Source organism: Phyllostomus discolor, chromosome 3, assembly GCF_004126475.2.
Source record: "Phyllostomus discolor isolate MPI-MPIP mPhyDis1 chromosome 3, mPhyDis1.pri.v3, whole genome shotgun sequence".
Lineage (NCBI taxonomy): Eukaryota > Metazoa > Chordata > Mammalia > Chiroptera > Phyllostomidae > Phyllostomus > Phyllostomus discolor.
Window position 1 is genome coordinate 187,778,500 of NC_040905.2, and position 26,472 is coordinate 187,804,971.

At 39.7% G+C, this 26,472-nt stretch overlaps 1 protein-coding gene across 1 annotated transcript in view; it reads left to right on the forward strand.

Moving 5' to 3' along the window:
- The first annotated feature begins 4,646 nt into the window (after nucleotides 1–4,646).
- Nucleotides 4,647–26,472, forward strand: part of STX17 (syntaxin 17) — a 60,433-nt gene continuing 38,607 nt past the window's right edge. Inside the window, exons 1-2 of the mRNA XM_028525605.2 lie at nucleotides 4,647–4,704; nucleotides 15,573–15,757. Coding sequence (XP_028381406.1) covers nucleotides 15,635–15,757 — 123 coding nt within the window. The 5' untranslated portion in view covers nucleotides 4,647–4,704; nucleotides 15,573–15,634. The remainder of the gene's footprint in view (nucleotides 4,705–15,572; nucleotides 15,758–26,472) is intronic.

A 26,472-nucleotide genomic window follows, 5' to 3' on the forward strand; every position in this document is an offset into this window, starting at 1 on the left:
CAGTCAGACAGACACGAGTAGAGTAGGAAGGATAGGCCAGCTACAGAAAGACACCTGGGCAGAAAGCCCTGGGTGCCTAGCAACATGTAAAACTAGGAAAACAAGTATTGTAGGGTGGGACCTTGCCCCCAGAGTAACCCCCCCCCCACCCCAGCATATCACTGGTCATGCAGTTTAGACCCCCTGACCTTTCATATTACTGGTCATATGGTTCGGACCCTCCCCTGACCTTTCCTCCCCTGGCATGTCACTGGCCATGTGGTAGAGCCCCTTAGAAGAGGAACAAGGGGGCCGGAGAACAGCTTCATATGACTCCCATACAAACCCTTGCATGACCACCCCACCCCCACCCGAGACAATGAGGTTCTGGTTTGTATCAAATAATCTTAGGATTATTGACCACTGACAGAGGGTGTTGGTCAAACTGGAGATAACATTTAGGCCTCAGTTGTGTTTCAGCTCCAAGCCCAGAGAAGCACCAAATCAGATGAAGTGACGCCATGGCTGGCATCAGCTGCAATGACTAATCACCTCCTACCCTAGTACCGACCAATCAACAGAGAGCAAGACTCTGAAGGGACATGCCTGGGGAGCTGATGAATATTCTATTGAGATCCTCTTCTGAGATCTCCACCCAAATTTCCACCTTTGGAATACAGAAAACCCCTTAAGAGGAATGACTCAGTGCACCTGCACACATGTGCATGCCCATGCCTTCCCCGTTTCTTCCCTCAAGGTGTGTACCTGTTGCTTTTTTTTCTGCTAAGCTCCAAGGGCCCTTCTTGTCTCCTGAGTCCACACAGCCCTGCTGGCTCACTTCTACCTCTGTGACTTTGTAGATATTTGCTTCTATTTGGGTTCTTGGCTCTGGATTCTTTCTTAATCAAACTCAAGGGCCGAAGTCTAACTTTGCTGGTAGCATCTGATGCAGTTCGCCATTAACAAAATGATTATCAAATACCTAGGTGGTGAATGGTTGATGAGTGGAGTATTCTCATGCTATTGATTATCTACAGAGTTTACTCCTCTTGGTTTGACAGAAGTCTCTATAAATTTATATGAACAGACTGGTAATGGGTGTGTGTGTGTGTGTGTGTGTGTGTGTGTTGGCAGCAGGGGACAGCAAAGCAGAAAGTGGAGAGGAGTAAGTACTAAAGTCAGTGAACACTACATGTAAGTTTAAGATATTATAAGACAAGTGTTGCAGGTTCGATTCCCAGTCAGGGCACATGCCAGGGTTGCAGGCCACGGCCCCAGCAACTGCACATTGATGTTTCTCTCTCTCTCCCTCTCTTCCCTCTCTAAAAATAAATAAATAAAATCTTTTTAAAAAGATATTATAAGACAGTAAAAATAAATGGATTTTGTGCCTACAACAGCCAGAACTCTCCTGGCTGAAAGTGGTAGAAGTTTACCTGGCTAGTTTAAGCAATTTTTGAAAAAGCAGGGTGGGAGCTGGGGAGGTTTTAGAAGGTTTGGGGTATAAGCAGATCCAAGTGTTAGGATGCAGTTAAGCCTCGGGAATAAACTGCAATGAGATATTTGTGCTGCAAACTCTTTCTTTTTGAGCATCTAATCATCCTCGCCTCCCTCCTGTCTCTATCTCTTGCATGACTTCTTATCATATTTTCAGAGGGGTGAGGGGCTGTAACAAGGGCAGGGATTACTGCTGCCATTTCTCCACTATTTCAGAGAGAGAGATAATAGAAAGAAATAATATTAAGGAAGTGGCTGTTCCTTGTTTACTAAGATGTTTTGTTTGTTTTCAATCAAGAATTGCTAGTTCTTTATGTCCTCCATTATTGTGGTATTACTTACATAAAGTACATATATTCTAGGTGTACAGCTTGATAAAATTTCACATGTGAAATCACACCAGATGAATATATGGAACCTTTATAGCACCCCAGAAAGGGATTTCATCCCTTTCCCAGTTAATCTCATCCCAAAGGTAACCATTATTATCACCTTATTTTGAACCTTTCTTCATCTCAGTTTACAAGATGATTGGGAAGACAGAATGCACAAATAAATAGCATGTATTCAGACCTACAGTAGATATTTCAATAATTCATGACTAGAGAAAGAACCTACTGAAGGCAGTGGCATTAAAGTGTTTTTGAACATGACCTACACTAAAGAAACAACTCTTTTTTTAAAGCACCACTACCAGGATATACATATTTATCTCTCCATACTTATAAATAGGATGCATGAGCAGCGTGGTTTTCTCTGATTCACCAGCGGATGAAGTGAAAAACATGGCCCCCAAGAGCTCTGCTGTGAGTGTCTTTTCCACTCAGGAAACCAGCCACACTAAAGTCAGGATCTTAGTCCAGACTCCAGATTCCTGGGAAGGTATCTTATTGTTCCAGCTTGAGTTAGGTGTCTGCATCTGGACTGATTCACTATGGTCTGCAGTGGGGGTTCATGCCTGTAAAAATGGCTGCCAGAAGCTCTTTAACTCATAGCATGCAGATATGGTGGGGAGAAACAGTTCCCTGAAACGAGTTGAGCTGGGAAGATAACCTAGGAGTCCTATATTATTGTGCCAAATTTGAATTCGATTCTCAAGGTTCTCCAGGTACTTGCTCTATGATACTAGAAAAATTATTTCTTAATTCATGTGGTTAATATATATTGTTTTCTTATCTGTTCCAAGAACTGTGTAGGTTCTAAATCATAATACAGGGTGGGGCAAAAGTAGGTTTACAGTTGTGAGTATATGAAACACAGAGTTTGCCCTGCTCTGTATATGCCTTTCCTCAAGAAATAGCTTTATTCAAGTACAACTGACATGCAATAAGCACATACATGTATCTAAAGTGTACAATTTGATAAGTTTTAACATGAGTATACACCCATGTAACTAGTACCACAATCAAGATAATGAAAACATCCATCACCCCCAAAGTTTCCTCATGCCCCTTTATAATCCATCCCTCTGTCTCCAGTCATTTAGCTACTATTCTTAATTCTACAAATAGATCTTGCAATTCCCTATAAACACAAACTTGATTCAGCTATTTTTGAAAGCGATCTTTCCTCCCACATTTTTAAATTGGTAATTGTTATTCACAAAAGGTATTTCTTTAGACACTTCATTGAATTTGTTTCACTTCATTTCTTGGGTTTTCCAAGTAAGTAAACATGATACCTGAAAAAGAATCATATATATATATAATATATATATATATTTACAATTTGGCCTTCCTGGTTCAGTTAGAGCCTCAGGAAAATGTTGCTAGCAGCAGGCCTGCCCCTAACAACTGCAGGGCCTAGAGCAAGAGTACAAAAGAAGTCCACACACCATATGTTTAAATATTTAAAGATTACACATCAAGCTAACAAGCTGTTAGGTTAAAAAGTTCTGTCCTGCTACCTCAACACACCTAACTTATAGCAAACATACATGTAATAACCCAGAAGGCTTGGTTCAAACTTAGAATCCTTGAGTGTCATGCCCCCCTATTGTACCTGAGATAGCTTTTTCAGAACATACCTCACATGACATTTACTTCAAAAGATCTTGTTTAACTGACCTGTGCTTAAAAACTATTTTCTCATGATATTGCCTAATACTTAAATTTTCCTCCTAGAATTAAAATTGTATAAACATCTCCTTCCTAGAGTAAAACAAACACCAGCATTTATAATACCCACAAAGAAAATCCAAATTGCTTAGATTTTTGGATTTATTTTAGAAATTGCCTTTCAAGCCTTTCTTACAGGCCATCAATCTTCCTTAGTCCATAATTTCTACCTCTGTGCCTACTCCACCGGAGGACAGGTAGAATCGAGTTGTTTTAGGCTTGAACATCCATATGACTTCTGAGGACAGTACCATTAGTGCATAGATTCTAAGCAAGTCATCTGAATATTCACAAATACATATATAAAGTCTGGGCCTGGAAGTTAGGCCATCACCTGTGACCTGCGCGTGGCATCAAAGCCAGCCACCTGCTTGTTTATAGATGGTAACTGGTAAAACTGGAAGAACTTGAGAAGGAAATTAGCAAACCCAATTGGAGTTCAAAGTCGGTCACTAACTGGCTGAAGTGGAGTGAGTCATTTAACAAATCTGTGTTGAGCCTCAGTGTCATTACCTATAAAACTGGAATAAGGACACTGGCATTAAGGACTCCACCAGTTTAGCGGGGAAATCACGACTTGTCTGAGCTTCCATTTCTGGGCCTGTTACAATTAAGACTTGTGCTCTCTTCACCACAAGGTTTTGCATGTTTGTGTGGGGGAAGGGGGAGGGGGGAGGGGGTGGGGAGACAAGAGACACGGGCAACAATGACAATGTACAACCTTTCTGAACTTAAATATCTAAGAACACACAGCCAACCCGCCAATAAAATTCCTGGAAGGACAGAGGAAAAGGAACAGAAAATTTCTGCAAAATGCAGAGGGCTATATAAATGTGAACTGTCTCATTTCACATCAAACTGACCTAAAAAACCTTTTATGCATCTCCTTCCTCCTGGCTCCAGTATTGCAACCCCACTACAAAAAACAAGACCACTTTTTAAAAAAACTCTCGCCCCTGTTTGTCCTCACCAGTGTGCTGACCACACCCCGAGAGGCGGGGACGGGGCAGGAGGGGGTGTGGCCTAACCCGATCGGCCTAAGCGACGCCCCGCCCCGTCTTGCCGGCGCCTGCGCAGTGCGCACCGACCGCCCCGAGCTCCCCGGCAGGAGGTAAGGGACTCTTGGGAGGTCGCCCCAGGGGCTTCAGGCCCTGATCCACTGTGGGCTGGGTGCGCGGTAGAGGCGGCCCCCAGGGAAGCGGGGCATCAGGTCGGAAATGCGAGTGACGTGGCGACTCCTCTCGTTTCCAAGAAGTGGCGGTTTCGTTTCTTAGGAAGCCACTGTTCGAAGCCGGTGTAGGAAGGCGGTCCACTGGACAAGTGTGATGGTCTCCCAGGGTCGCGGGGCGAAAAAGTTCCTGGCGTCTGCCCTGCTCGCTTGGCACTGTGGGGCCCAGGTCGTCGGGGTCCCCAGCATCTCGGTCCCGAGACCGGCCCGCCCATCGGTTCCTTAGCGGGGGGGTGTTTGGTGTGTGTGGCCCAGGTGCGCTTTGGGGGCCACTGCGAGGCGCGGGGTGGTGAGGGAGGGGAAGACCTGGAGCCAGAGCTCGGAGCGTCCGATCAGCCAGTTCGCGGAAGGTCCCACGTCTAAGTCCCTCCTTTTGTAAATTCGGCACCCAAGGCTCAGAGAGGAGACCATACGGCAGGACCAAAGGCCTTGACTTGACTTTCCAAACTCAGTGTCCTGTCCCCCGGTCAGAAACACGGGGCGGCGTGCCTGAGCGTGTTCTGTGCCACCAGTGGGGAAACGTGGGGTCTCCAGGCCGATGGCAGTTGTGCATCACTTTTGGGCGGTGGTGATGGGGCGGGGGGGGGGGGCAGTTCCAGAGGTTTTGGACCTCTTCTGAGAAATGGGGCCTTTTAATGATAAATAATCTCTTAAGTAATCTAGTTAACCTCCCAGTACGTTTTCCTCCTGGGAAACAGGAGTATTACGGTACTCAGCGGGTGGTAGTTTTAAGTACTAAATGATAAAGTTTGTAGCGCCCCGAACCCCAATTTCCCCCCACCCCCTACACAGAGTTAGTGCAGCGAATATGAGTGCAGTGCTTTGACATCTAAATATTTGTCTTGTGTATGTAAAACAGCAATGCACACGTTTTTTAGAAAGACTTTATTTTGAAATAATTTTACAATCACAGAAAAGCTACAAAAATAATAGAGTCCTCTATAGGTTACTTTAATGTTAACACCTAACTGGTAAAATTTTCAAAAGGAATCAACATGGGTCCAATACTATATCAATTTTCTTTAGATTTCATCACTTTTTTTTATACTAAGGAACTTTTTCTGTTCCAAGAGCCGATCTCAGATGCCACATTGCATTTAGTTGGCATGGCTCCAACCTGTGATAGCTCAGTCTTTTCGTCATTCATGATCTTTACTCTGTAGAAGAGTCCAGGTCACTTATTTTGTACAGCGTCCTTTTGTTGGGTTTCGTATGAACTTTTCTCGTGATTTGATTAAGGTTGTATGTTTTTGTTGATACTGTAGAAGCCTATGTGCCCTTCTCAGTTAATCATTTGAGGGGGTGCATGATACACTGCATTTGATAATTAATACCTTTGATCACTTAGTTAAGGTGTTGTATGCAGGGATTCTCTAATGTAAAGTTACTGTGTTTCCCTTGGTAAATAATTGACATCTTGGGAGAAAACTTGTGAACTATGCAAATATCCTGTCTCTCTTCAAACTTTCACTTGCTGACTTTAGCATCCATTGATGGATCTTGCCTTCAGTAATTATTAATGTGATGTTGTGATGGTGACTTTCTGTTTCTCTTTTTCCTTCATTTATTTCTTGGAATTCTTCTGTAAAGAAAAGCTGCCCCCCTTCCCATTTATTTATGTGTTCAGTTATTTATTTGATCAATATGGACTCACTTATTTTTCTATTGGTTATTATCCCATACTTTTGTGATTCATTTTACGTTCAAATTGTACCAGCTTTGGCCATTGGGAATTTTCTCAGTTGCTTCTTGTGCCCTTTTGACCCCCATCCTTTTGTGAGAACTTCCTTCCTTTCGGGCATCCTAAGATGCTTTATTCATGTTTATCTTGTGTTTTCCCTGCCCCAGCCCTGGAATGAACCACTTCTCCAAGGATCCCTGGTTTCTTTCTTTTGGAGAGTGGTATTTGAACACCAAGATCTAGGGAGTAGGTATACTCATTGCCACTAGGGTATCATTACTTCTAGTGCCTGGCATACACACACACACACACACACACACGTATACACACACACAAATACACACATAGAGGTGGAGAGATATATGTAAATCTATATACACACATATATCCATGGATATACAAACATTTATTTTTTATCTGCGTGTGTGTGTATGTATGTATATATACACTGTCACACAGGGTCTGGCACAAATAATGCCCCTTTTTATTATAAAATCTTTTATTACAAAATCATAAGCATGGAATTCTGTAACATAACAATATTACACTCAAGCACACCATATGACATTTTGGGTGAAATGTTCCAATTAAAGCTATAAATTATTACACCCATATTATTACCCTACCAAACACACTCAATCAGGCATTACATCTGCCAGACCCTATAATATTTTTTAAAAAACAAAAGTTTATTATACCTCTGATTCTCTTTTTAAATTTAAATTATATATTTTATTGATTATGCTATTACAGTTGTCCCAATTTTTCTTCCTTTGCCCGCCTTCACCCAGAACCCCCTTCCTCCCACCCTCTCAGGCAGTCTCTGCATCATTGTCCATGTCCATGGCTCACACATATATGTTCTTTGGCTATATTCCGTATGCTGTAATTTACATCCCTATGACTGTTATTTAACAACCAATTTGTACTTCTTAATCCTTCACCTTTTTTGTCCATCCCCCAACTCCTCTCCCATCTGGCAACCATTAAAATGTTTTTTTGTATCTATGATCTCTTCTGCTTTTCATTTATTTTGTTTTTTAGATTTAACTAATGATAGATATGTATTTATTGCCATCTTATTATTTGTAGTTTTGATCTTAAATAAGTCCCTTTAATATTTCATATAGTAATGGTTTGATTTAGCTTTGTCTTGTCTGGGAAACTTTATCTGTCCTTTGATTTTAAGTGATAGCTTTGCTGAGTAGAGTAATCTTGGCTGTAGGTCCTTGCTTTTCATCACTTTGAATATTTCTTGCCAACCCCTTCTAGCCTGCAAAGTGTCTTTTGAGAAATCAGCTGACAGTCTTAGGGGAGCTCCCTTGTAGGTAACTAGCTGCTTTTCTCTTGCTGCTTTTAAAATGCTCTTTGTATTTAACCTTTGGCATTTTAATTACAATGTGTCTTGACGTGGACCTCCTTGGGTTGATCCTGTTTGGGACTCTCTGCACTTCCTGGACTGATTGATGTGTCTATTTTCTTCATCAAGTTAAGGAGGTTTTCTGTCATTATTTTTTCAAGTAGGTTTTCAATTTCTTGCTCTTTCTCTTCTCCTACTGACACCCCCATGATGCGAATGTTGGTATATAGGGGACTGTTCCATGTGGCGTGGGAAATGTAGCCCAGCCCCCACTCAGGCCAGTGGGGAGCAAGGTCTGACTCACAGGACCCACGTGTACAGATAGGTTCTCCCATGGGGAATCAGGCCCACATGGGACCTAGGCTGCTATGAGACTTGCTTTTGCTAAAACTTCCTCATCCTGTATTGAGGCAGCAAATGTTTATTGCATATCTCTAAAATAACTTCCTAAAATCTGTGCTAAACCTCCCAAGTATGGAATGTAACCAATTCAACCGCTTTTCACCTTGATCTGTAACATCCTTCTCTTCAAAGTAATTAGCAACATTCTTTCCTTTGTTATCTGTAAAAGGTAATCACCTACAGTGAACCTGTGCATAGTAAATGAGGACCATCCTCGATGTAATGTACCCAGAAAAGCAATAAAAGCTTGTCCAGGCAGGGATCAGGGCCCTCTGTCTCACTTAGAGAACAGCCGTGCTGTCCCTTTTTCTCCACAGGACTTCTGCAGTCCATGTGAATTTGTCACAGCCACAACACACGGACCCTGCCGGCTGGGGTCCACATTATTGGTAAGCTTGAAGTTGTCCCAGAGGCTCCTACTATCCTCATTTTTTTTAAGTCTTTTTTCTTCTTGGTGTTCTGATTGGGTGTTTTGTGCTGTCTTATATTCCAAATCACTGATTTGATTCTTGGCTTCATCTACTCTACTGTTGATTCCCTGTAAATTGTTCTTCATTTCAGTTAGTGTAGCCTTCATTTCTGACTGATTGTTTTGTATGGTTTCAATGTCCTTTTTTATGCTGTTGAAGTTATCTCTGAGTTCATCTTCTCTTCCCCTAAGTTCATTGAGCATCCTTATAACCAGTGTTTTGAACTCTGCATCTAGTAAATTATCTCCATTTTGTTCAGTCATTTTTCTGAAGTTTTGTTCTGTTCTTTCATTTGGGCTGTGTTTCTTTGTCTCCTCATTCCGGCAGCCTCCCTGTGTTTGTTTCTATGTATTAGGCAGAGCTGCTACGCCTCCCTGGCTTTGTAGAGTGGCCTAATGTAGTAGGTGTCCTGTAGGGTCCAGTGGCACAGCCTCCCCTATAACCTAAGCTGGATACTCAAGGTGTGCCCACTGTGTGGGCCATATGCACCCTCCTCTTGTAGTTGAGCCTTAACTAATGTTGGCAGGTCAATGGAAGGGATTTACCTCCAGGCCAATCAACTATATGGACTGGCTGTGAACACTGACCACCAACCTCTGGCCACCATGGAGGATCAGTTGTTCAGGGGCCTACTCCACCGAGCAGGACTTAACTTTTCAGGACTCTAGTGCCCACTAAGTCTGCCCCTTGAGTGTGTCACTTGTGGAAGTGATTGGGTGGTGCTCCCATGTGTTCTGTAGCTGTCCATTGGGTGTGCTTGTTTTGGGGCCTCCTGGGAGGTGCAGGCCAAGGTCAGCCACTGACTATGTTCTGTCCAGGGCCACCCAGTATAGGCTACTACTTGTGTTGGGCTTGGAGGTGCCCAGAAGAGGCCTAATTGTGAACCAAGGCCAGCTGTGGTTAGTGATGTGCCTAGAGCCAGGGGCCACTAAGTGAGAGGTACAGTGCACGCTAAGGCCAGATGTTGCTTGTTTGAGAGAGTTTAGGAAGGTCTGCAGCATGAACCAAGAGAAGCCATTTGTGTGGAAAAGCCCCTGGAAACAGTTTTTGCGGGCCCAAAAGTTGCATGGACCAAACAGTGTGAGCCAAGTTAATGGAGTCTCAGATATGGTGCCTGCATACTGTCTCTCTGTGGGGAGAGCTCATTGAAGAAATAGTGGCCACTGCCAGCTTTCTGTCTGGAAGAAAGCTGCCCCCAGCTCTCACCTTGATGCCAGTCACTTCAGTTCCTCACTGTATGCCACTGGTGCCTTTCAAGCTGCTACCCCAGTGCTGGAGCTCAGAGGGAGCAAATCCAAGTAAGTCCATGTGTAGGCCCTTCAAGAGGAACAGCCTGGAACTTCAGAAGTTTCTGTCTTCCACAGCCTCAGTCCCCATTTACAGCCAGAAGTTATGGGGACTTATCTTCCTGTCACTGGAACCTTGGGCTGAGGGTTCTGGTGTGGGACTGGGGCCCCTCTCTCCCAAGATATCCCTTCCAATTTTTATCTGCCACTTGTGGGTGTGGGACCAGCCCTTTCCTCATCTCTGCCCCTCCCGGCAGTCTCAGTGCAGCTTCATCTTTAATTCTGTAGTTACAGAAGTTCTATTTACTCGATTTCTGGTGGTTCCAAATAATGGTGGTTCTATAGATTCATTGTAATTTGATGTGCTGGTGCGAAGAGGTGAGCCGTGTTTGCCTGTGCTGCCGTCTTGCCGTGGTGGTCTTACACCTCTGATTCTAATCTGACACCACAGGGTTCATTCTGTTCTTGCAGCTTATTTGTAACTTTTTTTGACAGCAAGAAATCTGGTTTCCATGTTCTGTAAAATGTTTTCTTATTTGTTCAATCCTACTACATACATAATTTCAGTCTTCCTAACCCATACTCCTGTGAGAACAGCTTTACTAACGAGAGTGTAGTGTTGTTGTGTGCAGTTCTTTTTGCCTTTAACTTTATGTTATGCAGTTGAAGTACGGGGTAACAGTGTTTTATGAAGTTACCTAGATTAGTTATTTTCTTCCCCCACTTCTTTCAGTGTGGTTATCCTATGCTATTTATTTATAGTATAGTTGGTTTTGTTCCACAGGGTTTGTATTCCATTTGGGTTCCCCACATGCTGTCATGAGAATTTGTAAAAATTCATTTTGTTGTATATAGTTCTATGAGCTTCGACAAATGCATATAATTGTGTATCCATCACACTGTCAGGATGTCCCAGACCAATTCTATTGCCCCAAATATTGTGTTACACTTTTTAAAAAGTATTAAGATAATATATTCCATTTACGCTTTTAAAAAATGTTAAAAGTATTGGGTTGACCAAAAAGTCCATTACTTTTTTCTGTAAAATAAAAGACACATTTTTCATTTCTGCCAATAACTTTATTGATTTGGATATTTTGAGTATGTCAGCTATCTCCCGCTATTGGCTTCTAGTGGGTAGAGGCCAGGGGTGCTGCTAAACATCTTCCAGTGCATAAGACAGCCCCACAGCAAAGAATTATTTGGCCAACATGTCAGTAGTACCAAGGAACGTCGTAAACCACTTTTGACACATTTGATAAGTCACAGCACCTTCTCCATACGCAGCACCAATCTTTTCTTGCATCACAGTTGCGTTTTTTACATTTCTGGAAATAATAAAGCATAATGTAGCCAAAATTTTGTGTATTTTCTTCCATTTTCAATATTAAAATGCATACACAAAAATTCACCAATTCCTGCAAGTTTTTTTAAAAATGCACACTGATATGACAGCTGTCACAATACAATCTTAACAAAATTATTTCAAATAAAATTAAAGACAGCTAAGCACTACTAGAGCCATTATACAGAAAAAAGCTAAACTTTTTGGCTAACCTAATAACACAACTGGAAGTTTGGGAAATTAGGCATTTTTGTCTTTTTTCTTGTGTTTTTCATAGGCATATTTTACTTAGTTTGGTGTTAATATAAACGTATTTTTTATTTTTGTGTTAGTAATATCAGAAATATGTTCCAATTTTCTAACTGAAAAATCAAGAAATGCTGAAAGACACTCTCATTTATTCAATCACACTTTTAAACCACATTTTATATATTGAATTAGGACCTTCCCTTAACAACTTTCACATATTTCAGCTATTTTATGATCAGAGCCATTGCTGGACAACTTTGTGTTTCAATAACAACACGTTTATAAAATTTTTTTAGTGCTAAGTTCTCTTCTTAGTTTTACATAGTTATTTTATTATAATTTTACAAAAATGGAAATGGTGGAGACTAGAAAAGACACCAGCCAGGAGACCAGGAGCTGGAAAACAAGTTGGGAGGTTCATGGGGCAGGCTGTCTTCCCTGAGAGGTGGCTTTTACGAGGCAGCAGCTGTTCCTTGGGCTGGGAACCCTGAGGGGCGGAGTCATGCATGATTGTGACCTGGAAATATCACTTTGGAACTCACAAAGCAATACTATCATCATAGCATAGGGCAACAGCGAAAACAAGCCAAGTAATCAATAATTGGAGTTTGTTAAGTACTATAAACTTATTAGTGGAAGAAAAGGCAGAATCATTTGAGTTGTACCTTCAAATGGTACGTAAACTTTAGAGGCAGTTGGGATATAAAGGAGCTTCTAGACATAGGGAACATCATTGCAAAGCCCAAAATAGAGATTGGGTGATAATAGAATAGTAAATCTACTTGGGAACGTTGTATTTTCTTGTTAAGGTACCAGGGGACTGTTGGAAACATTTGTTCAGAGGAGAAGCACTTGCAGTTCTAGATACATAGTAACTGTAATCTGTGAGGGAAAATGGGAGAGGGCAGGGAGCCTGAAGGCGGGCAGTTAAGACACTGTCCTAACGCGCTGTGCAGATTGTGCTGTCTGGCTGGAGTGAGAGGGTTAGAAATGGTGAAGGGGCCTGTGAAGAAACATTTTAGTTTCATCAGCACCTGTTGGGCACCAGGTATACTTAAAAATATTTTGATAGGAGCAGCGGATAAGTATAAAGTTATATTCCTATACCATATACTCTGCACAGTAGAAGAAAACACAAGAGGCAATGTGATAGACTGGGAAACATTAATGTTAGATAGTCGATACTTTGTAAGACTCTAGTATATATTAAATATAACAAGAAAAGGATATACGTTGTATGTAGTAAAACAGACATTTTGCATGAGCTCACAATTCTTGAAAGAAATGCAAATGGATAATAAATCAATTTCATTAGTAATTTAAGAATTGAAAAATAAACAATAATGAGGCACTATTTTGTCACCCAATGTCCAAGAGGAGCGATCATACCAACTATTGGTTGAACTGTGGATAAACACACATTCGGTGTGTTGCAAGTGGAAATGTAAATAGGCATAACCTTTTTTGGGACATTTGGTATCAAAGTCCTAAAAAATGTGTAAAAACTAATTCTATTTCCAGGTATTTAACGTAAAGAAATAATTATAGATGATAGTTTAGTTTATGTGCAAGGAGGATAATTACACTGTGGCATAGTTTGTAATGGTGGATAGAAACAACCTGAATAGCCCACAGTAGATGATTAATTATATTATAGAACATCTATGCCAAGTGATACTATGAGTTTTTAAAAGATACATTGTAGGAAAGTTATTTAAATGGAAATATTTTTGTTATACTAAATCAGGTTATTCAAAATATATCCTTTCATTCATTTATTCATCCAGTAATGGTATACTTTATTATATTGATTGCTTTTTGCCATTCTACTCCTTTGGGTTTATTGTCTTTATTGTTAAAGTATGCATTTGAGTAGTTCTTTTAATAATGGGCTTTGTAATAAGCTCAGTCTTTGTATGTCTGAAAATTATTATTTGCCTTCACTTCTAAATAATAATTTCCCTGGGTATATACCAGCTCCCTCAGCACTTTGAAGATATTCCTGTCTTGATATCTTGCTTTGATAAAAAGTTCACTGCTTTTATTGGTTTTGTTTATCTGTCTTTTGTCTTTGGTTTGCTTTTTACGATTTTCTCTTTGTCTATGATGTTCTACAATTTCCCTTCCACATGTTCAGGTAAATTTTTTTGAATGCCACTGGGACTTATGTGCATTTTCAATTTAAGGTCCGACATCTTAACTCTGAGCACATTCTCTTTGAATGATGCCTTTTCACCACTTTATTCTTTCCTTATGGGGCTTCTGTTTGTTATTGAGCTTCTCATTGCATCCTTTATTCTCCTTATTGTCTTTTTACAGTTTGTACTTCTCTATTTCTCTGTGTTCTGACTGGTATCTTCCAAACGATAATTCCCCCTTCAGCTATGGAGTTTACTGTTTAACCAATCTTTTGAGGTTTTTGAGTAGAATTTTTAAAGTAGACTTTTTACTTGGTTTATTTTAGATGGGCCTGTTTCTGTTTCGTGAAGTTATTTTTAAAAAAAGATTCTATTCCTTCCTTTATGTCTTAGAATATTTTAAAATGTACTCATTTTAAATTTCTTTTTAGATTACTTTATTATCTCTAGTCACTTAACTGAATTTTTCTGTTTTGTTGGGTCTGAGGACTAACTCTTTTGGCAGTTAACTTCTCCATGTGTCTCCAATTCCCACTCAGTACTGGAGGATGCATTTTTGGTGTCTGGAGATTTTTCCTTTTTTGTTCTTGAGCTCAGATCAAACATAAAATTCAAGTTGCAAGCAAATAAGATTGTATGTATAACCAACACTTCAAAATTTTCAACTGTAAAAAGAAAGAGAAACAGAACATCGTTCAGAGTGATAGTTCCTGATGTTTCTGGAGTGATAGACCTCTTTGATAATCTCATGAAAGCAATGGATTTGTCCTCCAAAATAAATCAAAGTGCATCCACAACTTTTCATAAAGATTCAGTGACTCCAAAAAGTGTTGTTGTGAACCCCTATCTCTATGCACCCTGGCCTAAGACATCATCCCAGTGGGATTAACATGGCAAATTTAATTTTTTAAAAAGTATGGAACACGAGGTGGCATGGAACCATGGTGGAGCCCTTTATTTATATAAAATCTAATAAACTCAAATTTGTGAAATAGACATAGATAAATTTTTTCCAGTTGGAGTAGGTGTAGAGTCCTGCAGCCTGCCCACTTGCCAATCCCTATTCTCACCTACCCTGGCTTAAAAAGCATACCCTTGGACCTTCTGGAACACTGGGAGACACTTGTGAAGGAGTATTTGATGGGGCCCTAAGGAATCCTGGGTTCTTATTTCAGCTGTGTCACTGATTGTTTGCGTTGGTTGTAGACAATGCTAATTACTTTGTAAAAAAGGGAAGAGGCAATTTAAGGGACATCAATGAGAAGAGTTGCATGCTGTGTTATATTTAAAGTATATAATTACATAGATACATTATGATGACATTTGAAATGAAATTTGATATGAGCAGAAATGTTAAGAATTAATTTTTTTTCCAATTTTACCATTTGACATGTTTTTCGAAAAGGTGACTCAATGTCCAAGGTACATTGGAAATGAAAACTTGGGCAGTATACTCCTAGTTTTTAAAAAGGTGTATACATGTACATGTACATATACATGTACCTGTGTGTATTTGAAAAACCTGGAAAGACACATCAAAATGGAAAGAGTAAGGATGGGTAGTTAACTAGGGGTGAGCAGATGACTGTTGATTTTATTTTACTCTTTTTCATGTTTTCTAAACATTCTAAAGGAAATGTACATTATTTTTGAACAAAGGGTTTTAAAATAAAAGGTCTCTTAAAAAAATCAGTCACTGAAGTTCAGCATTAAGTTGAATATGTGTTTAGAATGAGTTATAAAATTATACTTAATAGTTGGCTCATAAAAATAATAGGAACTTACTAAAAAACATTCTTTAATAAACAATTCTCTTTTAGGTTTTTCTGTATGAGTAGAGAAGACAGCTGTTGCAAGTAGAAGTGACACAACATTTATTAGGATGTCTGAGGATGAAGACAAAGTGAAATTACGCCGCCTTGAACCAGCTATCCAGAAATTTATTAAAATAGTAATCCCGACAGATCTGGAGAGGTTAAGAAAGCACCAACTAAATATTGAGAAGGTAAGTTTTTTCCATTTTATGCCACAAAACAGTTTCATATTCCGATTTATATTTGTTTTATACTTTAGCTAAATTCAGAATATTAAACAAGGGACTTTGCTGAAACATCTACCTTCTATTGATTTGACAACACGATTTATTCTTTCATCTGGTTTTAGTTTTGTTCCGCGAGTACACCTCTTATTTCTTTTTTAGGAAGGGACATGAGGATAGGATCTGTATCTTTTTAGTTGTACCTACCGACGTATTACGCAGTTAATTAAAATACAAACAGTTTGATAGTGCACTAGAGTGCGAAGGCAGCAAACCTGGGCCAAGGGGCCCACCTTACCTTCGTTTGTTGCCCCGTGGCAAGTGTTCTGGGCCCCCAGTGTGTCTCCATCAGTAACCCCTAACCTCTTCAGGGGCATGGAGATTAAAGAAGCAAATCATCACGTGATACGAAGGAATTTCCCAACTTCATGGCTTCCCTTTGAGGAAGGCCCAAAACTTAGAAATCCTACCTAGAGGTCAGTTTGGGAGATGGGTAGAGGGAAGAACTGGACTGGCCAGGGTCCAGTGGAATGACCGTGACGTTTATGGGAACATCAGATTTACTGAGTGCCAAGCATTTATTTTGACGAGTGATGTTGTCTTATTTGCTGTGGGGCGGGTCAGTGGCATTTACATCTTCAGCAGAACCTCCTTTAGCAGACATTTAAGGCTGTGTGGCCCTCCACTCATCTGAGGGGTGGGGTAGAAGTGGTCACTATTCCTCTCTATATAAACAGTATTTATCACCTGTACTGACTATACCTTACACAAGTAAGAAAAATGTCAACTTTTTCTCCCATAGATACCATCCGTCCTCCAAGTGTTTAAGTATTTTTAAAAAGTATAGAAATAAGTGCCAAGAATATGATGAAAATTTCTGTACAAATATGGAGGGGTCTACAATTCAAGTAGACCCCTTCCCTCAAGTTCTTTCTTCACCCCCAGGCAATAAGTACTGTGACTTTCAAGGATGGGGAAGTTGTTTGGTAAACTGGTTATTCTGGTCGTGAGCGGAAACAAATGGGAGTTCTATGCTTTCGTTAATGAGGAAGGCCCATTCTTTTAGCACTGTAACAATGTAGAAATAGTTGTTTACTTTTGATCGATCATATCGGGTGGGAGGTTTAATAAGGCGCCTTTCAAAGTCCTGAGCTCATTTTGAAGTGCTCGGTTACAAAGACGACAAGAATTTGGCAGAATTGATACTGAAAGGCAGAAATACATGGACTGTGGCCTACAAAGACCATTTTTTCCCTTTATTGTCCTATTATACATTTGAGGTTTGGCATGTTTTAGATTTCCTTTTTCTTATATTTATTCTACATGAAAGTGCCTACTGTCAGTACCTTCAGAGCTTACCCACATGTGCCGTTCGGTCATCAGTAGTCAGAACCCTGGGGGAAAGGTGAGCGAGGATAGGAATGGCCTGTTACTGAGTTGATTAATTGTAATGGACTTCATAAGAAAACTACTCTAGGGTTATATTGATCTTTTTTTGCCAGAACAGTTTTTTGTTAGCTTTTTGTGAAATTTTTACTTCGGAAATGTTAAACAATATGAGACTAATAATAAATTACAATATGGGTGATGGTATGTGGCGCTAAGCAGTCAAACTCATACTGCTCTGTGTTTTATTCCATATTCTTGTCATTCTGTCTCTGGGATTTCTGGTTTAGTTATGAAAGCAATTTTGCATCTATATGAGACTGAATGACGTACTTTAATAGGTAGTTTATGGCAATGCAGAACTACTAAAAAGCAGCAGTGTTCCCCGTAGACAAAAGAGTTAAGAACTAATTTTGGACTTCAGGTGTCTAACGGAGCCTCACTTTCAAAAAGGCATATTCTTCCTAGGGGGAGAGTGTAGACAGATAAACTATTTATTATGTGAGCCGTCAGTCATCCAATATGAATTTAAAAGAAGAAAGCCAGACTGAAGGGAAGTTGAAGGTAAGCCTCAGTGGAGTGATTCTGCAGCATCTGAAAACAATGCAGGCAGTGTGCAGCGGACACCTGGGACTCTCCTCCACAGGCCCCTCAGCATTGCGTTCTGGTACACATGACAGGCTCGATTAGAATGTGACCCTGAAATTTGTTGTTAGCATTCAGCTTTCTTGGCTAATGGAAGATAGACTCAAGCATAGTTGAGAGGAATAATAAGATAGTCAGCTTGGAACATAATTTCCTTTGTTTCATATTGTAGGGGTTTGAGGAAAAACTTAATGTGTGTAGCATGTACTGTGTTAGTATATAGTTGTAGTGCAAGTGGCGGGAGAGCCCAAAACTGTGTATGAAATAAGACAGAGCTTCTGGGGGTTTTTTAATCCTCACTTGAGGACATTTTTTTCATTGCTTTTAGAGAGAGAGGAACGGGGAGAGAGAAACATGAATGCAAGAGAGAAGCATGGATTGGTTGCCTCCCACATGCACCCAGACTGGGGATCGAACCCGTAATCTTTTGGTTATGGGATAATGCAACCAACCAAGACACACCAGCCAGGGTGGTTTTGTTTTTGTTTTTGTTTTTGCTTTTATTTTGAATCTCATAGTTATGGAGACAGTCTAGGGCACAGGTGGCAAACACAAGGCCTGCAGGCCGAATCCGGCCCTCCACCTTGTTTTATCCGGCCTGGCACCTTGTTTCTACCCAGCGGCAGTGCCCAGCTCCTTGCTCCTAGTTAAGGAATAGTTACATTTTTACAGTCCTAAAATTACATTCGGCCCTTTGAAGGCAACCTCAAGGCTGATGTGGCCCCTGGGGAAAATGAGTTTGATACCCCCGGTCTAGTGCTATAGTGGTAACTCAGAAGTCATTCAAGACCCAGGCTCTTTTTAACTTGCTGTTCGATCATCAACTTGTTTCTATTTTGCACATGCAATGGCAGCTCCAGGTCTCACATCCACATTTCAGCTAAAATAAAATAATCAGAATCATAGTTTTCCTATGTTCTTTTTTTCTCTTGATTTCTCCCTCTCTCTCACTCAGAGACTCCTGTTCTTATGTCATGGATGTTGTATCATCATTTCTCTGTGGTGGCATTATTATATTTTTGTTTTCTTCTGCTTCCTTGTCCGTTTCCCTGTTTCTCTTTTTATTTTCTTTTCATTTATTTTACTTTTTTTCCTCTCTCCCCCCCTCCTCTCCCCCTTTCTTCCTTTTTTTTTATGGTAACCTACAGAAGTCTACACTGTCTCGGCCAGCTGCTGATATCTAAGAGTGCTCATGGAAGGGTGTGTGTGTCGCAAGGTACTGGTGGGCGCCTTGTGGCCTGAAGGGGTGTACAGGTGAGGACCCATTTTAGTGGGGAACCAGTAGATGCTACTCTGGTGTGTGGTAATCTGTGGTGGTAAGGGCAGTGCAGTTGCATGGGCCTATGGAGAGGGCTTCTGGTAGACTACCTGTTCCTCAGGTAAACGTTCGACTAGTCCTTCAGCTTTTAGGTCCACTGTGTACACCCGCCTGGTTACCTGGTGGGTGTTACTTCTGGTTACTGTGTCTGGAGCAGTGCTGTACTTGTTGGCTTGCTCCTTGCCTCTCTCCGCCACAGCCCACGCCTTCTGCAGCTTTCTCTAGTCAGGTAAGTTCGTTGCAACATGTGCATACTCTTTTCTGCTCCCAAAATTTGGTTAGAACTACTTTGGTAACTGGTATCTTCCATTGTATTCTCACTATTTTTGTGAATTTACACCTTTGAAAGTTCTTTACTGTCATTTTAGTTGGGTTTCGGAAAAAAGCAGAGATCAATGTGTTCATTCTGCCAGGTTTAATAAGGGAAATTATTTATTACAGGAAATACATATACGTTAGCTTTTCATACGTTCTGGTGTTTATTGTTTTCTTATATTGTTAGCACTGAAAATGACATAAAAATTAGGTTTCTAATTCTCAAGAATCCAATCAAGGAAATAAGATAGGAAATATTTAGAGAATGATAAGAGGCAACATATAATTAGATGTGAAATGAGTGACAGGTATGAAGCATGAATCTATGGTACAAAATCAGACATAATTAGCCTTATGGATTGTTTTATTTTTATTGATTTGTTTTTGAACTTACAATTTCAGCAAAAACCTTTTCCATGTCTCTTTTTAGCCCGAGAATGTTTATTTCAGTATTTTAATCACATTTCCCCACCTCTTCCCTTTTCTCTGATTCAGTTTGCCTTCCTCTGTGGTCCAGGGTGGGAGAGCCTCCGCACAGGTGGTGAATGGTACAGGGCCTAACGGGGTACGTTTATTCCGGTTGGTGTTAGGGGAGCAGTGAACAATAGAGCAGTCCTGTAGCTCTGGCCAAGGAGGAGAAAAGCCTGTGTGGGATATTCTGGAAATTTCTGAAGAAGACTTTTCTAGTGTTAGAAGACGTACCTGGGAGGAAACAGTCCCTGCTATTCCTGGCCTTTTTCTCCCATTTGTGTGCAGATCGACAGCCAGCAGCAGACTAGTCTGAGACCACACTCTCTGTTGAAGACAGGAAATCTCCTGAACTCAACTACTTTGGGACTATCTTCCTACTTCTAGGCTCCTTCTTTTGTGAGATAATAAATGTCCTTATTATTAAGGCCATTTTTGAATTTTGAGTTTTCCATTATTCACAATCCAAAGCATCCTAACTGCTTCAGGTTCTAGCACTGTTTTAAACCATCCCAGTAGTGCCGCTGTGCCCATAGACAATACAAGATGATGTCATCTAACAACAGTGCAGTTTAGAAATGCTTGTCCGTGGTTCCCACTTAATGACATTTTTTAAGGAATTATTTATGATTTCTTTTCACATATTTTATGTGTATTTCCCTCTCCAAAGATTTGTAATATTAGCCTTTATGTAACCTGTTAGGTAGAACATTGTGTAGCAAGCAGTAGGAAGTTTGAACTATATTACCTTTATTTCTCTCCCACTTTCATTGTTATAAAAGATACGGTCATCCAGTTCAAGACACTAATCTTTTCTATAGTTGACAAGTGAACAGATAATACTAACGAAGACTGAGTGCTATGTCAGGGGTTTTTACATATATATCATTTCATTTAATTTTCACAGCAGCCCCGTAGGTCAGCCTTATTTTTGTCTTCCCTTTTAAGGTTGGGGAGCAGACTTAGAGTAGTTAAATCACTTTGTTGAGATCTGTGTTGACACATGTGTTTAACTTGTAGTGTTGGGCCTGAAACATAGTGTGCTCCTAATAAACATTGTGTGGAATGAGTGAATACATGTGTGTGTGTGGATACAGCCTAAGATCATATCCGTTGTTTTAGAAGCCACTTTATATTTCTGGCTGTTTTATTGGTTCTGTAATCAACTAAGTAAAATGCATAGGACTTTTTTTTTTATACAAACTGCAGCTGTTGAGGCAGAGCATACCTATTTCTTATATGGAGTCAGCCAGAAAAATCTGTTTAGGTTTTTTGTTTTTTGTGGGGTTTTTTGGTGAGATGAAAGACACAGTTTTCATTTTCACCAGTAACTTTATTGATTTGGATATTTTGAGTATGTCAGCTCTCTTCCATGTAGTATAATATTGATTGATCTCAATTAATGTATTGATTTGATCACTATCAACTTCAACTCGTCTGCCCAACCATGGAGCATCCTCCAGCAAGAAATCTCCAGCACAAAACTGTGCAAACCACTTTTGACACTTTTGATCAGTCACAGCACCTTCTTTGTATGCTGCACAACTTTTTTTTTGCTTTTCAGTTGCATTTTACCTTTCTTGGAATAATACAGCAAAATACAACAAAAATGTTGCTTATTTTCCTCCATCTTCAATATTAAAATGTTTTTTAATGTCCGTGATGTGACAGCTGTCACAGTACAATCTAACAAAATTGTTTCGAATGAGGTTAAAGACAACTAAGTACTACTAGAGCCATTTTAGGGGAAAAAAACAAATGAACTTTTTGGCCAACCCAGTACTTGTGCAGTTGCTCTTTTTAATTTAAATGTTAGTCTTTACATTTATCGTTACATTTCTTCTTATGTGGAATTGTGATCTTTCATCAATGTAATTATTCCTTCTAGGTTGTTATCTGAAAATTTGGCATTATTTTCAAGGCATTGGTGATAGATGTCAGATGGGAAAGGGACGGAGAGTACTCTAATATACTGTTACCATTTCTGTAAATTCCCACAAGCCATCTCTCTGATAATCCGGTGTAGACTTTTCTCAAAGATTTACAGTCTGCAGTGTTTCATAGATACTTCCTTTTGTGAAAATCAGGTCAATATTTGCTGGTCTGTAGAAGCCTTTTCAGTTCTTCCCAGTTCCTCAGAGATAAGCAAGTGTCTCTGTGATGACATTTGCAAGGTCTTTCGGTTCACTCTGATGTAATTTCTCTGGGCCTGTTGACTTGGACTCTAGGTTTGTTCTTACTCTTCCTTGGTTTTCATTTTCCTCTTGGTGATGTTTATTGTAGACTGTTCTCTTTTGAAGGTCATTATTTTTGATCAAGAAGGTGGATGGAAAAAATATAGAGTTGAGTAGTTTTGCTTTCTCTCCTACAGCTATTAGCAGTTCTGACCCCATTTTTCCACCTTTCAAAACATTGGTTTTTGTTCAAATCCCAACGTAGTTCCTACTGTGGAATGTGCCCGCCGTATTCCGCCCCAGTCAGACATAAACACACCATCTTCACACGACTCCACGTGGTCAGCGGCCCTTGCGGTGCACAGATTTACTGCGCACCAGGTCACTGTTCAGGGGAAAACTCTCCTTTAGAGAGGTTTAAAGGTAAAATGAAAACCTTCTTCACAGTGACATTGTGAGAATTAAGATACGTGAAAAACTCCCAACTGCAAGGTTGAAAGTTACAACTGGGTTACAACTGGGTTACTGAAGTAAATTAGCCTGCCCGGTTACCAGCAGGGGTGTTGTACAGTAGGGAGATTCACGTTGTTCCTGGGACATATCCTTAGTGTTTGTTTGGGGTTTTCTATTTTTGATATTTCATAGGCACTGTGAGGTGAATCACTTTAACCTGCATCGTGGGGTAGGTATTGTTTATCTTCATTACATGAGTAATCCTCAGCTGTGGCTTGCAGTCATTGGGCCATCTGTTGATACAATGTAGCTTTGTTCTTTTCTGTGTAGACAATCAGGTCATCTCTTAAGACAAACTTTTTATTTTTCCTTTCCCTCCCTCCCTCTTTCCCACCTGTCTCTCTCTCTTTTCTCTCTCTCTCTCTCTTCTTTTCTTTCCTTCTCCCCTCCCTCCCTCCTTCCTTCCTTCCTTCCTTCCTTCCTTCCTTCCTTCCTTCCTTCCTTCCTTCCTTCCTTCCTTCCTCTCCCCTCTCTATCTTTCCCCCTCCCCCCTTCTCTCTCTCTCTGTCTCTCCCTCTCTCTCCTCCTCTGCCAGCCCCTCTCTCCCTTTCCCTTTCCCTCACCTTATTGCACTGACTAGGGCCTCCAGTGTGATGTTTAATAGGGGTGGTGAAATCAGACATTCTTACCTTGTTCCTAAGATTAAGGAATGGTCTTTTACTACTAAGCAGGGTTTTTGTAGCTGCCTCTATCACCTTGAAGGCATTAACTTCTATTTTTAGTTTGCCGAGAGTTTTTATAATGAATAGACATTGGTCAAATGGTTGTCTTTAAATCTACCATCTTCCTATTTTTTAAAAGATTTTATTTATTTATTTATTTGAGAAAGAGGGGAAGGGAGGGAGAAAGAGAGGGAGATAAACATCCATGCATGAGAAAAATATCAATCAGTTGCCTCTCACACACACCCTGACTGGGGATTGAACCCACAACCCAGGAACATGCCCTGAGCAGTAATCAAACCAGCAACCTTTCTGTTTGCTGGATGACACCTAACTCCCTGAACCATACCAGTCAGGGTACCATCTTCCTATTTTTATCTATTTGTCTCATCTTTTCTTTGTCCCCTTTTTCTTCTTTTAATCCTTTCTTTTGAGTTAATTGCATATTTTTTAGAATCCTGTTTTTTTCTCTTTTGTTGACTTATTAGTTATTCCTCTTTGTTTTTTATTTTTATTTTTTAGGGGTTGCTTTATAGTTCAGAGTATTCATCTTTGACTTGTCATACTATACCATCCAGTAATGGTTTTATATATAACTTCATGTGTATTGTAAGAACCTTAGCCCTGACTGTTGTGGCTCAGTTGGTTGGGTGGTGGTCTGCAAAGTAAAAGGTCACAGGTTCAATTCCTGGTTGGAGCACATGCCTGGTATGTGGGCTAGTCCCCTGGGCAGGGCGTGTGCCAGAGGCAGCCTATCGGTGTTTCTCTCCCTCTGTGTCTTCTGCCTTCCCCTCTCTCTAAAAATAAATAAAATCTTTTTAAAAAAAGAACTTTATAACAATCTACTTCTATTCCCTTTCTGTCTGGGTCTTTGTAGTGTTATTTTCATATATTTTACTTCTGTATAAGTTACTAACCCCACAATACATTGTTGTTATTTTTGTTTTAATCAGTGTTATCTTTCAAAAAGATTTTGAAAATAAGGAAAAAAACATGTTTTGTGTTTACCCGTATCTTTATCATTTTCAACACTCCCTTTTTTCCCCCACCATTTTTTAAAATCCTCATCTGAGGATGTGTTTATTGATTTTAGAGAGAGAGGAAGGGGGAGAGGGAGAGAGAGAAACATGGATGTGAGAAGCATCCATCGGTTGCCTGCTGTGTTCCCCGACCAGGGCTTGGACTGCAACCCAGTATGTGCTCTGACCGGGGATCAAACTCATAACCTTTTTGGTGTACGGGACGATGCTCCAACCAACTGAGCCACCCGGCCAGAGTTCAGTGCTCCTTTCATTCCTCTGTGTAGAACCAGGTTTTCTAGCCAGTATCATTTTTTCTATCAGCCTGAAGGACTTCCTTTAATACTTCTTATAGTACAAGTCCGCTGGTGATGAATTCTGTAAGCTTATTTATGTTTGCAAAAAAATATTTTGCCTTTAACAATTTTTCTTTGGGTATTGAATTGTAGGTTGAGTTTTAGATTTGTTTTCAGTATTTTCAAGATGTTGCTCCCGTTTTCTGGCTTACATTGTTTCTCATGAGAAATCCTCTCTCGTTCTTACCTTTGTTCCTCTGTACTTCATGCATTTTTCTTTCCTCTGGCTACTTTTAAGGTTTTTCTCTCTCACTTACTTTAAGTAATGTTATGGTGATATGCATTAGTATGGTTTTTTTTCATTTTTGTTGTTTATAGTATTCCTGGAGTTTCTTGGACCTGTGGGTTTATAGTGTTTTTTTAATCAGATTTGTAAAAACTTTGTCCATTAGTTTTTCAAATATTTTTTTCTGTCCTCTCCTCTCTTTCAGGGAGTTCAATTCCATGTGTATTATGTTGCTTTCAGTTGGCCCGTGGCTGAGTAACAACGGATTCGCTGTTCACTTATAGTCCATCCTTTTTCTCTCTGTGTTTCATGTTGGATTATTTTTATTGCTATGTCTTTAAATGTAGTAATCTTTTCTTTTATGTCTCAGTGTGCTCATGTTTTCTTTTACTTTCTTCAGTACATGGAATACATCATAATATCTTTTAATGTCCTTTTCATTAACTCCATTATTTCTATCAGATCTGAGTCTGTTTTTGTTGATTAGGTTTTCTCATTACTTATATTTTCTGGGGTTTTTTACATGCATGGTAATTGTTTATTGGATGAGAAATATTGTGTACCTTACCTTGATGGATACTGAATATTTTAAAATACCCTTTGTATTTTTGAAACTTATTCTGAGATACATTTAAGTTATTTGGGAATAGCTGGATCTCTTTGAGATTTTTATTTAAGCTTTCTTATATAGCATCAGAACAGCTTTTATTAAAGGGCTAATTTCTCACCATAAAGGGCAATGCTTTGGAGTATTGTGTCCACTACCTAGTGTCCAGTGTATTGCCAAGGTTTCCATTCTGACTTGTGGTCTCATGAACTCTTTCTGGCCTTGTACAATCTTTAGGGATGAGTTCACCTGTTCCTTTTCAATGCTTCTTTTTCTGACCTCAGGTAGTGTCCTCGTGTGCAGGTGCTGACCTGGATTTGGTTGGGACTTGAAAGGAAAACCACACAGATCTCTGGAGCGCTCTCAGTCGAGTCCTCCCCTCTCTGCTGTTCTGCCGCATGAGTTCCAGCAGCTCTGCCTCCCTGAATTCTCAGCTCTCTTTCCTTAACGTTAATTTTTCTTAAAATATTATTATGCATTAATACTAATACTTTTAAAAGTGATTTTTTAAAAACATATATCTTTGGCTTCCATTCTCATCTTTTTATTAATATCATAACATTATCTAAAAGAGCATTCATACTGGATCTGATGATAATTTAATTTTTCTTATAAATTAAACTTTGTGATAGTGGTTTTAAATTTATGTTTGGCAAATACATTTTTAATATAGCTAAATTATTTTTAAGCTTAATAGTTATTTTTCTTGGTTGATGTAAAAAAATTTGGAGTATCAAGAGGTTCTTTTGTTTGTTTGTTTGTTTGCTGCATTATTCACTACCAAATTTAAAGAATATACAGAATAAGGAATATAAAAATGCCATAGAAATTTATTTTAGAGCTCTACTTTTATAATCTATTATGCCTTCCATGCATTCTGAGACATTTCCATGTTTCTATCTTTTCAAATGTTTCTAGGTTAATTTTATTTATTTTATTGATGAGTAGTATACCAAAATGTTCTTAATGTCATTATTCACATCTGCTGACAGG